The sequence below is a fragment of the Odocoileus virginianus genome, chromosome 15 (genome assembly GCF_023699985.2).
Source record: "Odocoileus virginianus isolate 20LAN1187 ecotype Illinois chromosome 15, Ovbor_1.2, whole genome shotgun sequence".
Classification (NCBI taxonomy): domain Eukaryota; kingdom Metazoa; phylum Chordata; class Mammalia; order Artiodactyla; family Cervidae; genus Odocoileus; species Odocoileus virginianus.
Window position 1 is genome coordinate 2,568,501 of NC_069688.1, and position 14,165 is coordinate 2,582,665.

Genomic DNA, 14,165 nt, shown 5'->3' on the forward strand with positions numbered 1-14,165 from the left:
ACCTACAGAGACAGAAAACAGACAGAACCCAGAGCAGAGGGTGGGGGAAAGGGGAGCGACGACTGTGGATATGGGGTTCTTGGGGGGGGTGAAATGTTCTAATATTGATGGTGGTTGTGTTGCACAACTCTGTAAATATACTAAATTGAATTGTAAATAGGTGAATTATGTGCTGTGTAGATTATATCTTGGGCTTCCCTGGTGGCTCAGTGGTAAAGAATCTGCCTGCCAGTGCAGGAAACTCAGGTTCGATCTCTGGGTTGGGAAGATCCCCCTGGATAAGGAAATGGCAACCCACTCCAGTGTTCTTGCCTGGAGAATCCCATGGACAGAGGAGCCTTGTGGGTTATAGTCCATGGGGGTCACAAAGAGTCGGGCATGACTTAGTGACTAAACAACAGATTATATCTTAAAAGAGCTGATATGGAAAAAAGAATACTACCATCATACTGATACATTGGGAAGATGAAATAAAACTCATGAGAATCAACACTCAGTGAATGAGACGACTTTTAGAGGTTCCTTGGCAGAGCTTATGAGAAAGCAGCCAACTGTTTCGAATCCCAGGCACACTCGCCATGTGTGATGCCATGCTGTGGAGATGCTCTGTAGCAAACCTCTGTCTTCTGCTTTCCTCCTCCAGGGCAGAGGACCTTTTTTGCAAGGAGAAAAGGGTGAAAAGGTAAGCACCTCCCCATTATCTCACTCCTCCAGGGGCCTTGGAGGTGACCCGGACTAGGATGAGGGCCCTGGGTTCAGGAGAGTTGTATGTGCCGTGATGCTGCTGGTAAGAACTGGGTGGGAGGGAAGCGGTCTTCTTGCTGAATGCCTCAGTGTGAAGTGCGAGGAGGGAAAGGCTTGTCTAGGTTGTGGATGCTCCACAGTGCTTAAGAGCACAGGGTGCTTCATGGGGCTCCTGGGAAGTGGGATACAGAGCTGCAGATGTGGTTTGAGGACCAACACGCTGGGCATTCAATATCAAAACCTGTCCAGGCTTGTTTGCAGTGATGGGAAGGACGGTCTGTGTGTGATCAGATGTGCTGAGGAAGTTCGAGTAGCAGGTGCCAGTAGGAGGGGGAAGACCAGAGAAGCCTGGGGAATTGCCAGGAGATTGTTGCAGAAGCACAGAAGGGAGGTGAGGAGGGTCAGAGTGGCAGGTGGCAGCAGCAGGACTGGACAGATGGAGGGATGGAGGCCTGTGACGTGCTCCCCAGATACGAATGTTGCACCTTCTCTAACCTTCATCCCTTGTGGTGATGATGCATACACTCGACAGATCCTGGGAAAGACGGGGATGCTTTCTTAAGGTGCCCGCCTAGAAGAAGCAATAAAACAGTCCCTAAAAATGCCATCTTCTACTCACGCCAGTGATCAAAGCTGCATCTCCTGTTTCTCAGGAGAGCAGCTGCAAGACTTTGCAACATACATTCATGTTGATCATTTTTGCCAGAGTCTGGGAACTTGCAGACTCAGGATGCAGAGCACTGGACCCTGGGAGGCTCACATCAACCTCTTGTGTGGGGTTGATGATGTAAAGCAGGTGCCGCTCTGTCAAGTTACTATGGAAACAGAGCTCTCACATGCCCAGCCCATTTTCTCTGTAGAGTACCTTTCATTTAGTTCATTCAGGTCTAGAGATTTACTCTCAGGAGATAAACTGAGGTTGTGCACAAGTACACAGCCACACATTTCCTTCAGCGAGATCCGTAAGCTGGTCTGGAAACAACCGTTGCTTTGTTGACAGCTACGACACTGTAGGATGAGGGGTCGTTGTGCAGCTCTGTGACACAGGGGCACAGCTCCGTAATGCAATAACACTTAGGGACATGTAGTCACATTTAGAAGGATAATTAGTAACCCAGAAAATGAAGATATTTTGTTAATTTTTAAAACACTTTGCAAAATATCTATGCAGTGTGATCCATACATTGTGTGTATGCATGTGCGTGTGTGGAAGAGAGATTAATTCTGGAAGCAGATCCTCATTGTTAACCTCTGGTTGTCTGTGGGTGGCCAGGCTGTGAGGGTCTTTATTTTGTCCACTATATTCCTTTGTGTCTTCATTAGTTCCAGATGAACTTCTCTTTGTTTACCTGTGTTAAACACACAGGCACACGCACACACGCATGGTAACTACCGCACAAGAATACCAAGCCCTTGGGGAGACAGTGTGACCAGACGGCGTAACGTGAGCTTTGCACCCGTAGACCTGGGCGGCCGGTGCTGCTCTCAGCTCTGCCCTCAGAGTCTCTGTCTCCCGATGCCTGAAGCAGGGCTGATGGACCACCTTCCACGGTTCCTGTGTAGGCTCAAAGCATCACACCTGGAACTTGGTTTGATAGTTGCCAGCATGCTGGTTCCTGAGGGCCCAGGGCCAGAGCACAGGGTATTAACAGGACACCCAGATGCTCCTCGGGCTCAGGACTGGGGCTGCCAGAGCCCTCTTTGAAGTCAGGGTGCTCAGCCCGGGTCCTGGTCCAGTCTGAGTTCTGAGTGACATGCGGTCCGTCTCGTGTGTTGGTGTCGCCAGGAGAAACTGACAGGCGCCCCTTCTCCTGGGAGAAGCAGCTGCATCTCTGCCCTTCCGTTCTGGTTGTGCTCAGGTCAGGCTGCCTCCTCCCGATGCCCAGAGGCGCCTCCCTGGTGCCCGGGGGTCCAGGCTGCGGCACTACCCTCAGACTTGAGGGTCAGCTGCCAGGTCCGAGCCCCCGAGGGGGCACCTCCTCACACACGTGGCACTGGCAGGAGAGACTCTGGCACGCCTGGCTCTGTCCTCGGATGACATTCTCTTGCAGTTGGGCATTTTTAGTGAAGTCTGAGTTTAGATTCTGCCATATATGAGCTGTGCGATTTGGGGTGAGTCACCTCCATTTCTGGGTCCCTGCTTCCTCATCAGTGGAAGCGAGAGAGTGGGTGTGATGATGCATAAAGGCCCTTGCAGGTGGCTGTTCTGAGGCTTGGTCATCAGCCCACCCCCAGCCCGAGTCCCTGGGGCCACCTTCCGTAACTTGGAGCCTCTGCTTCTCCTCCAAGGATGCGGGAGGCCAGGGTGAGTCAAGGGGATGATTGAATCCACGGCAGGGAGAAGGCCACTGGTGACTCATGCACTTGGAAAGAGTTTCACAGACTGGCTTTTTTGCTTGAATATTCTCTCGAAAGCAGTTGCAGAATACCAAACAGATTGGATGGACAGGAGCCTGATGTGTCTGGAAATCATATTGCTCTGAATTGTGCTGTTTTTTTTTTTTAATTTTTGGTGACGCAATTAACCAGCGTGACAATGTGCATCAGACTCCGTGAAGGCCGTGCACCCTGGAAGCTGTATCCCATGCTGTATGTGTCAGCGTTCACACCATGCTTCAGGGAAAGCAGTCCCTGCCCTTTTCACAGATGAGAGAACTAGCTTAGGGGTCAAGTGACCTGCCCAAGGTCACTGCTAGTGAGATGGCTAGAAAACACAATCCCTGATGGTTACTAAAGTGAAGGGAAGCTGGGCGGCTGATTGAATGCCCTTTGTCCTAAAGCTGAGCGAACTGAGACTCAGAGAAGGTGAGTGACTGGCCCAGGGTCACACAGCTGAAGCGCTGCCCCTTGACTTGGCCCCTTGACTCTCCCAGCCCAAGACTGGGGTGCGGTGCTCTGTTCCTGGGCTGCCTCTGCCCTTCGTTTTGGAGATTAACATCCTGTCTGGTTCCTGTTCTGCCCCATGTTCGCCCTGGGGTTCTGCGCCCTCAGTGTTTTAATATGTATGAAGTCAGGCTCAGGGAAGGGAGAAAGCAGGCTTGTCGGGGCTGCCTGTGCCTCAGGCACTGGGGACATGGAGAGAGAAGAAGGCACTCTCCCTCTTTCCCAGTGTCTTGGAGACATCTGCAGCTAAATCCGTGCTTGTCTAAGGAGTGAAGGGGTGGTTGGAGTGCGGACCTCCATCCAGGACCAGGGGCCCATAGAGGGGTCCCGGACTGCGGTCAAAAGGACTCAGCTTCAAATCCCCCTGGGCTACTTTGAGCCTCAGTTTCCTTTTCTGTACAAGATAGGAAAGAAAATAATAGTTCTACCATGAGAGGTTGCTCAGAGGATTCATCTACTGCCCTTTGCCCTCCTAATGGGTGACACTGCTGTTCTTGTTACCCCATCATCGTTGGCAGTTCTGTCTTGGTGATGGTGGTGATGATGGTGATGTGATGGTGGTGGTGATGATGGTGATGGTGATGATGGTGATGTGATGGTGGTGGTGATGATGGTGGTGGTGATGATGGTGATGGTGATGATGGTGATGTGATGATGGTGGTGATGATGGTGATGTGATGGTGGTGGTGATGATGGTGATGTGATGATGGTGGTGATGATGGTGATGTGATGGTGATGATGGTGATGTGATGGTGGTGATGATGGTGATGGTGATGATAGTGATATGATGGTGTTGATGAAGATTATGGTCATGATGATGGCGACAGTGATGACAGTGATGATGGTGACGATGGTGATGATGATGAGAGGGTAGAGCCACTGCTCTGGGCTGGTTTGGGCTAGTTTGGGGAGAGTCAGGGAGAGCAGGGAGTGGCAATGACTTCCATGCGCCTCCACCCTTGGTCCTTCCATGTTGACAAAATAAATGAATAAGCGTGGCGAGGATGTTGGTGTGAGGTTTCCTCCGGCTGGGCACAGTGGCTTTTTCCCTTGGAGATCCCACAGACAGAGAAAGATTTAGAAAGAAAAAAGCAAGGCCAAACTGCTTGGTGTCCAGTGAGCCTCCTTTTTCATTCCGAGGGCCCTCCTGCTGTGGGGGCTGGAGCCTTCAGGGGAGGAAAGTCGGGAGAGGCTGCATTGTGCTCGCTTCCTGGACCCACAGCGCCCTCTGGTGTCCGAAAGTCAGGGTGTCGGTCCAGTCTTCCTCTGCATGGCTTCATTCGATATTGGGGAGCTCTCTGCCCTTTCGGGGTGCGCTGCTTTCCCCTGGGAATCTGGCACATGGGGAAATAAGGGTAAAGGGAGCCTTTGTTTTGTGCTCAAATGTGGGCTCAGGTGTTGGAAAGAACGCAGGTTTGGGGAGCTGGGCAGACCTGGTTTGGACCAGCTCTGCAGTGGCTGTGTGACTTTTAGGTGGTATCTCTCTGAGCCTCAGTCTCATCATCTGCAGTGGGGCCATTGATGCCCATCCCTTAGGGCTGTGTTATAAGAGGTTGGCACTGCCCATGACAGCACCTGCCTTAGTCCCTTAGGTAGGTGCATGTAAAAATCTGTCTTTTATTATTCTTCCTTTCATTTGTCTGCTAGAAACTTTGCTCAGATCCATAAAAGAGTGACAAGTGCTTCTTCAGGAGGCAGTCTTCAAGTACTGAGTACGTGGGAGAGAGTGGTGGGTTCATGGAGCTCTAAAACCTGCCCTGGGTGGCCCTCTGGCAGAGAGCTGCCCAGATCTGGTGCTGGGAAGACCTGCCCCACACACACCCAGTTTCCCTAGAGTGGAGAGTAACCAAGGACAGGGTGGGGAGCAGGCTTCACAGCCCTGCTCAGGAGTCCGGATCACAACTTTTAGATGGTGAGGGCCCTTGGGAAACACGGGATGGAATCAGGGCGAAGTGTCTCCAAGCCATGCTTGGGTCAGCAACTCTGTACTCAGCACGTGGTAGATGGGGTTAAAAAAAATCCAAATAACCCAAAAGCCCTTTCTTCAGCAATTTGTCTGGTGATAAATAAAACTTTGTATGGATTTTGTGCTTGGATTTCACAGTGTGGTGCCCCAGAAAAAAAATATGCGAGCAAGTAGAAGAAACTCAGCTGAATTTTATTGGGCTGGTTGGCTCGGTAGCAGATAGAGTTTTCAGTTCAGTTCATTCGCTCAGTTGTGTCCGACTCTTTGCGACCTCATGGACTTCTGCATGCCAGGCTACCCTGTCTGTCACCAACTCCCACAGTTTGCTCAAACTCATGTCCATCGAGTTGGAGATGCCATCCAACCATCTCATCCTCTGTCATCCCCTTCTCTCCCTGCCTTCAGTCTTTCCCAACATCAGGGTCTTTCCCAGTGAGTCAGCTCTTCCCATCAGGGAGCCAAAGGATTGGAGGGCAGTGAGCTCAGGTGAAGGGGATCACCTTCTCTCTTTCTTGTGGAAAAGGCCACCGAGACTTAGGTAAATGCTCTTACACAGTGACGTTTTCATTGTAGAAGGTGCAGGAAGAGGGCAAAGTAGTCTATGAGGAGCTCTGGTTTGTCCAAAAGTGTAAGAGTTGCCCAGTCTAGGGCCAGGCACTGGCATGAGGGTGGGGGGAGGATGGCACGGGGAGGGGCATGAGCTTTAGAGCAGGATTGACCCGCCCTCCACACCTGAGAGCCAGGGTGGGTGGAGGAGCCAGGGTGGGTGGAGGAGCCAGGGTGGGTGGAGGAGCCAGGGTGGGTGGAGGAGCCAGGGTGGGCTCGGGTGGGTGACAGAGAGAGAGAGTCACTGTGGCCCCTGCAGAGATCACAGGGCAGAGCCAGTGGTGGGTGGCAGTGTGGCTACCCACAGTCCTGATCAGCCCGCAGTCTGAGCTGGCTGGGAGCGCTGCCTGTGAGCATCACAGGGGAGCCTGGGGCCCTACTCCAGGGGAGGGTCAGACTGGCTGTCACAGCCACAGTTCTCTCATCTCAACACGACAGGCCCACCTTCGAAAGACCCGGCCTCTCCCACCAGCTCTGGTTCTTTGTTTGGTGTCTTTCAAAGGCAGGTGGTCTTTGAAATTGTGAGATGAGAGGATTTTGCGGAGGAGGAGATGCACTACCCAGGTGGGTGGGAGTGGAGCGCAGGCTCTGCTGCTTGATGGATTTTCTTCCCAGCACCTCCTTTCAGAGCCAGTGACCAAGACGGGTCCTCAGAAGGTCTCAGCTGTCTCTACATATCATGGGGGTCTGGTGTAGGTGAGACATGGGCCCTTGCAAGGGATGATGGATCCACTTTTATGTCACAGATTCTGTCTGAGAGGATGGCCTTGGGGCGTTAGCACTGGCAGCCAAGGTGAATTCAGTGGCCAGCGCTTGGTGGTTTTTGTCTGGAATTGTCTCAGAGAGATGCCTTGTGGTGGAAAGTATCATGACGTCAGCCTTTTATTGACCACTTTCGTCTTCCGGCTGTTCAGTTTATGAGTATCAGCCTCTGCAAGTCCTTGAAGGAGCCTGGGGCATGCCTGAGGGCACAGAGCGGTGGGCGGGGGTGGCTGGGACCGTGTCTGACCCTGCGTGCCCCACTGTTAACACCACACTGGCCAGTGCCAGTTCCCTGCCCTCCTCTAGAGAGATGCCTTTATCTGGGATTTCTTGACCCTCAAAACCCATGTCCCTTGTGGGGAGGAACTTATTTTAGGCAATGACTACACTATAGAGCCTCTGAACCATAAACTAGAAATTATATGTGTGTGTTTATATGTGTGAAACTTCTAAGATGTATTTATACCCTTTGCCTCTAGCTCTGGGTCTCATCCACTTTGTTCATGACTGGCTTAATCAGCACCCCCATCTCCTATTCTTAGCTTGTGCCTTAATATGCATTATTCATGGTTATCGAGCTGGATAACTGTGGTCGAGTGCCTTCTATTTTTATCATGATTAAAGGATTTAGGGGGAAATAAGTTTAGCTGCCTGTGTGCCCTCAGATAGCCCTATAGGTTGAGGCAGATTGCTGGGAGTTGGAATAAATAAAGGTGCCGCAGACCCTGTCCGTGGTGCTGAAGGACACACTGGGGAAGTTTTGAGTTCACGGGTTCTCACAGCCCCAGGCGGAGCCGGAATAGGAAAGTGCACTTTTTCCAGCTCCGTCTGACACTCAGGCTCTTGCCAAGTCTCGTGGCCCAGTCACAGGGCCAAGGGCTTCATACAGGAGGGTGAGAGCATTTATTGGAAGGGTAAGTGCTGGACTGGGAGGGCAGTGGAGGCCAAGGGCGCAGACCCTGGATGCCAGCTGGCTGGACTCAGATCCCAGCTTGGCCACTTACAGCTGTGTAACCGTGGCAAAGTCAGTTACTCAACACCTGCAACGCTTGCTTTCCCCCATCTATAAACTGGCGACTATAATTCTACTGGCCTCGGTGGGTTACGACAAAGACGAAGTGAACTAGTGAAAATAAATGACTTCTATTGGTAAGAAGTACTCATAAATGTTAAGTATAATTACTATTACGCCAGTGTAGTTTTTCACTTTTTACACCGAATGACATCTTCTGCGTCCCCTGCAGCAGTGAGGTCTTATCCCCAGGGGTGGCCGACAGCTGGGAAATGTCAGTGTCCCTGCCTCCTCCCACCCCGCCCCCCACCCCGGGAGGACTCATGCAACTTCCAGAGCCTCAGGAAGCCTGGAGGGTGTTATTAGAAAGCGTGTCCCAGGTGGGCTGACGTAGAGGTATAAGGTGTCTTTCTCTTTCTTCACTTCATCCAAAACAGCTTGCAGAGCATCTGGGAATAACAGCAATCCCAGGTACTCACAAGTGTCTCCCAGGACTGAGGCACAAGCTACTTAGTTTTGGGGTAGATATTGTCCTTGTTTTCAGGCCTGTTCACCGTATGACCAGGTGTGAGTGACTCTGTCTCTGTGTGGCCAAGCCAGGGATTGTGCTCACATACTCAGACACCGCGGAGAAGTCGTTCTCAAACTTGAGCAAGCACCCGAACCACACGGAGGGTTTGTTGAGCCAGCTGGCCCAACCCCGCTCCCAGTCTGTCTGATTCCGTGGCCCTGGGGTGAGGCCAGAGAACCCGCCTGTCTAACCAGGCCCAGGGGTGCTGCTGGGCCAGAGCCACGCTCGGAGGACCACTGGGCAGAGGACCCTCGGTTCCACCTGCAGGGCCCGCTCCGGCTCAGCCGGGGGCGAAGAGGGGGCCCAACGGGGCATCTCCACAGCGAAGCAGTGCTTTTGTCAGGATTTAGGGGGCAGGCTCTGACATTTAAGTAATAGAACAGGAGACATTTCTGTTTTCTTTTTGTATTTTGCCCAATGAAGTCACCATATGATCCTTGGAGCTCTGGTTCATGTAAGTGGGCCTGGGTGGGCAATTTCCTGCCAGCCATTACGTGCTGGGGCTTCCGGTGAGATTATCCAGGCAGTGTGTGTGTGGAGCGGCTGAGGTCAGAGCAGTGACTTGGAATCAGGGCCCAGATTTTGAGTCACAGCTGCCGGTGTGAACTGAGGGGAAGCCCCTCATCCCCCAGCCCTGGCTGTCGCCTGTAATGGGTTTCATGTGCATATCGACAGTCATCCTTTTGTTTGTTTTTTCACCCAGGTTTTAGTAATTCTATTCCATAATGACTGTGACATATCATGAAGATGAAGCAGAATGTATTTTCTTTTTATAATTTATTTTTTATTTGATGTATAGTTTATTTGCAATGTTGTGCTAATTTCTTCTGTATACCAAAGTGACTCAGTGTGTGTGTTTATATATATTCTGAGTATATATATATTATTTTTTTTCATGGTTTGTCCCAGGATATTGGCTGTAGTTCCCTATGCTGGTCAGTAGGACCTTGTTGCTCATACCTTCTCTATGTAACACCTTGCCTCTACTAACCCCAGACTCCCACTCCATCTCTCCCCTTTGGCCACCAGGAGTCTCTCCTGCATGTCTGTGAGTCTGTTCCATAGATAGGTCCATTTGTGTCATATGTTAGGTTCCACATGTAAGTGATAAGTATGGCATTTGCCTTTTTCTAACTTCACTTCGTATGATAATCTCTACTGGCATCCATGTTGCTGCAAATAGCATTATTTTATTATTTTTTAGGGCTGAGTAGTATTCCATTGTGTATACGTATAAAGTCATCTTAAGCTGAGTTATTTCTTTCTCACAGGCGAAGAGTGGAGGTTCCAGATAGTTTATTCCAAATAACAGAACCTGATGCTCCTTTCAGATTCCCCCGTATTCAAATCATTTTCCAACGCATTGTCTCACGGCATCTTTCCAGCCACTCTGGGCCAGAGGTGCTATTCCTCCTTACATCGCCCTGCTCACGGGTGATGAAACTGAGGCCCAGGAGGGGAAGTCACTGTTTCTGCTCAGCTGATGCTCCGCAGAGGCGTCACCTGAAGCCAGACCCTCCCCCAAGTCTGGTCCTCTCCTCTCCTCCCCTGTCTCTCATCTTCATCTTTCTCTGTCTTTCCTTCCTCCCTTCCCTGCCTTCCTTCCCTCCCTCTATCCCCTTTCTCTTTTTTTCGTACTTTACCGCGGATCCTGAGCTACACATACTCCCTTTTAAGGATCCCTCTCTGCCTGACTTTTCCAGCTCCAGGTCAGCCTCCAGTCTGTTTCCCACTCCTCTCATTGACCCGCCTTATGGACTTGAGAAAGTGTTCTTAGTTCTCCACAGAATATAAACAACTGTCACTTCAATATTTTATAGTCTTCAGTTATATTCACACTTGTTTTCTTATCTCAAGCAGCATGACCCTCTGTCTTGCAAATGATGACACCAAGGCTCCAGGAGGCAGTGTGACTTTGCCGGTGGCATGTCAGGGGGCAGCTTAGGGTGGGAACTTCTCTCTTCACAGCATCCGCAGGCAGCTGAGTTCAGGAGAAGGACTTTGGAAGGTGTGTGTGAGAGCATGGTGGTGTTGTGTGATGCTAAGATTATGTGACACTAGAATATGAAATATCTGGGCCAGGTCGACTTTTTCTTGGGCACCCAGCCTCCCGAGGCAGGAACCCATCTAACAAAATACCTGGACCTCATGATGACTTGAAAGTGGAAGTTTCTCAGTATGTGTCTTATTTCCAGTGCTGGCTTGGGTCTCCCAACCATGATTCAAATAAAATAATAAAAAAAAAAACATGTTGGCTTCTTAGACAAAGAAAATATTCATTCATCTCTAAAGAGGCTGACTTTCTTAGACTGCAGGGGTAGCCCAGCCCTGAAAACAAAACAGAAGGGACTGGTTCTAGGATGCGTGCTTGCTCAGTTGTGTCCGACAAGACTGTAGCCCACCAGGCTCCTCTGTCTGTGGGACTGTCCCAGCAAGAATACTGGAGTGGGTAGCCATTCCCTTCTCCAGCGGATCTTCTTGACCCAGGGGTCGAACCCGCATCTCCTGCATTGCGGGCAGATTCTTTACTACTGAGCCACTGGCGAAGCCCTGGCTCTGGGACACCAGTTCTCTAAAGCCAGTTTGCCGAGCTGTTCCCATCCATGGGAAGCACAGATCCTGCAGCGAGGTTCATGGCACCTACTTACCAGCGGAGACTGAGCGTTGCACTGACTTGGCCTAGTCTGTCAGTACTGAGTGACAGAGCAGGATTTGAAGCTGCAACTTACTGGCTCTTGAAACCATTGTTTTCCTGCAACAGCCTGCGGTTCAACTTGGCCCTGGGGTTTCATACGCCCAGGGCTAATTCTGAAATAGGAGGGTCTCCCCTTGCATGCCCACGGGGCTTGGGAAGGGATGGATGCACAGAGAACTCCTGTGGGGCTCTGGGCCCAGTGGGCACAGTTCACATGGATGTGACCGAGTCCCGATTCCCAGCTCGTGGCGCTCCGGTCCTCTGATGAGACAGACTCACCTAGAAACTTGGTGGACGGCAATGACAGGGCTGGACTTGCGACAGCTGTGGGTGCAGTGTAGGTTCCGGAACTCTCTGGAGTTCCTTCTGGCATTGTCTCTGGACTCCTCCCCAGCTTCCTTTATTACACGGTCCTGGCAGCTCCGTGCCCTGCTGCCCCTGCCACCTGTATTCCTGCAGCAGGAGCCCCCGTAGACATCCCTTCCCCACCTGCAGCCGCCAGGAGACAGACTGGCCTGTGAAGGACTGAGTAACTGACCCCCAGGGTGAGCTCTGTGCCATGTCACCCCAGGGGGCCTGATCTTGAGGGTGTCCTTATTCTTTTTGATGTTCCCCTTTTGGGAAATCTTGAATTTCTCTCTCGTGTTGTAGGGAAGCAGGAGTAACTGGGTTCGCCCTGGCTACCTGGAAACACACCGCCTTTTGCTTTAGCTCTGAGCAGATGAAACATGGGCCTTGGAGACAGGGCGTCTGGGGAGCTGAGCCCGTGCTGTTCCTGACCCCCAGTGTGCTGGCTTGAGCAGAGTGCCTGCCTCCTGAGAGGCCTTCGGGGAAACTCTGATGCTTCCCCAGGGAAGGGGTGCTGGGGAGGGAGCGCAGGGCTGGGCGCCCAGGCTTCCGCTGCCCCAGCCTGCCTCACCGGCCATGGAACTGCTGGGAGGCCCCAGGAAGCCAGGGTCCTTGTGTGCGTGTGGGCTGCATGTGACGGGAGTGTGAAGCACGGATGTGCTGGGGGGGTGAGTTCAGTGCCCTGATGAGCAGAGAGTGCTGAGAACATGACAGGTCGGGAATGTGACATGAAGACAGGCTGTGAGCCGCACAGCTGTAATGTCCTCTTAATGTTGTCTTTAGTATCCTGTTCGTATTGCTGTTGGCTCTGCCATTAATGCTAATGAAAGCAATGCTAGCTGGTGTCTAGTCGCCGTTCCGTATCAGAGAAATCGCTTGCATCTGGACTGGTCGCCTCGTTCAACCTCAGTTGAGTTTCAGAACAGTCAGATGGAGGGACAGGCAGGCAGGGGCTTCATCCCCACTGTGCAGCTGTGGGATTAGAGGGTGAGGAATCTCTGGCCGCAGCTGCCCTTCTCTTATAGGAGTGGACGGGGAGGACAGTCTGACCCTAGCGAGCACCCCGTCAGCTCCCAGTTGTCCCGAGGAAATGACCACCCAGGCAGTTTACTGTGCACATTGCATGTGAATTGTGGCGTCCTTTGCTGGCTGTGGGGGTGCCCCGTGTGGTGTGTGCTTTATATCCGAAATCCCCAGTCACCCTCCTGGTCATCCTGCCGGTGTCACTTGGCACACTTTGAAGAGAGATGAGTGACGCACTGCCTTCCAGGGTGGCTGCCTTTGGGGTCCCATGGCTAGAAAGGTGCAGTTGTGAGTCAGAGATGTCTGTCTGTTTTTCTCTCCAATAGCAGAACAACTTAGAATGTTTGCCCATAGAATGCACTTTGTAGAAATTTTTAAAGTATTTGTGTGTGCGTGCATGCGTGTGTGCGCACGAGTGCATACATGCGTGTATCTTAATTTCTAGGTAAAACTATAAATGTGTGATGTTTCTTTGAGAAAATAAAACCTATCTCATGGGCTTATTTTGAGAACTAAATAAGAAAATATTTGTAGAAGACTTCCTACAGGGTTTAGCCCATAGTGTTATCTAGATATTACTTACAGGTTCATCAGTTCATTTATTCACTGAATGTCTGACATCCTCATTTCACAGATGGAAAAGCCCCAGAAAGAGGCATTGACTTGCTCTGTGGTCCTTGGAAAATTGATGGAGAGTGGGGAGCGGGATGGAGGTCTTGGTGGAGTCCTTTGATTTGAATGGGACGGTGTGGGAGCTGGATGGGAGCTAAGGGGTCTCCGGGCTCCCTGTTCCCGAGTTGCCCTTCTTGCATCTCCAGGGAGCATGGCGGTGGGATGGGGACGTCCCCACAGCTGCTGCATGAGCATGTGTGCCATATGTTTCCTCTTGATTCACTGGAACCGAGTTTGCCCCAGCTTAAGGAGCGCTTTTGATACCTGGCCTAGCCCAGTGTTTCTGGTGTGATTTTTCCTCCCGGGGACGCTTGGGTTGTCACACCCGGGGAGTGGTACCTGGCACCCAGGGCCGCTGGAGGACACCCTGCGCCACCCAGGGCAGGCTTCCCGCCCCCAGCAAAGGCTCACCTGCCCAGTGCTGGGGGGCCCAGGTCAAGAACCCTGCTGCGGCCGACCCTCTGCTTGAATGTGTGACCCGGCCCCGGAGTGGGGTGGCCACGTGGCGAGTTACTGAGAGGCAGGGCTGGGGCATCTCACTCCCACTGTCAGGTGCATACAGACCACCCAGGGGTCTTGTTCAAACGTGGACCCAGAGGCAGGGGTCTGGAGGGAGACCCGAGAGCCTACATTTCTTGCCCTCCCCCGGAGGCGTCTGGGCTGCAGATCTGCGTGTTGCCACCCTCTGAGTAGGAGCGTCTCGGCCATGATTCCCGCCTGGTGCATCCTCCGCTGCCCCGCAGAGAGCCCGTGTCCAGCGTGGTCCTCACCCCATCCTAACCGCTCCTCTCTCTCTCCTCCTAGGGCTCCCTGGGCCTGCCAGGTCCCCCTGGAAGAGACGGCAGCAAAGGCATGCGGGTATGTCTGTTCCCACAGGCCACCC

At 52.1% G+C, this 14,165-nt stretch overlaps 1 protein-coding gene across 1 annotated transcript in view; it reads left to right on the top strand.

The window, feature by feature from the left end:
* COL22A1 (collagen type XXII alpha 1 chain) overlaps positions 1-14,165 on the top strand; it is a 197,316-nt gene that overhangs the window by 50,882 nt on the left and 132,269 nt on the right. Inside the window, exons 11-12 of the mRNA XM_070476953.1 lie at positions 644-682; positions 14,087-14,140. Of these exons, the coding sequence (XP_070333054.1) occupies positions 644-682; positions 14,087-14,140 (93 nt within the window). The remainder of the gene's footprint in view (positions 1-643; positions 683-14,086; positions 14,141-14,165) is intronic.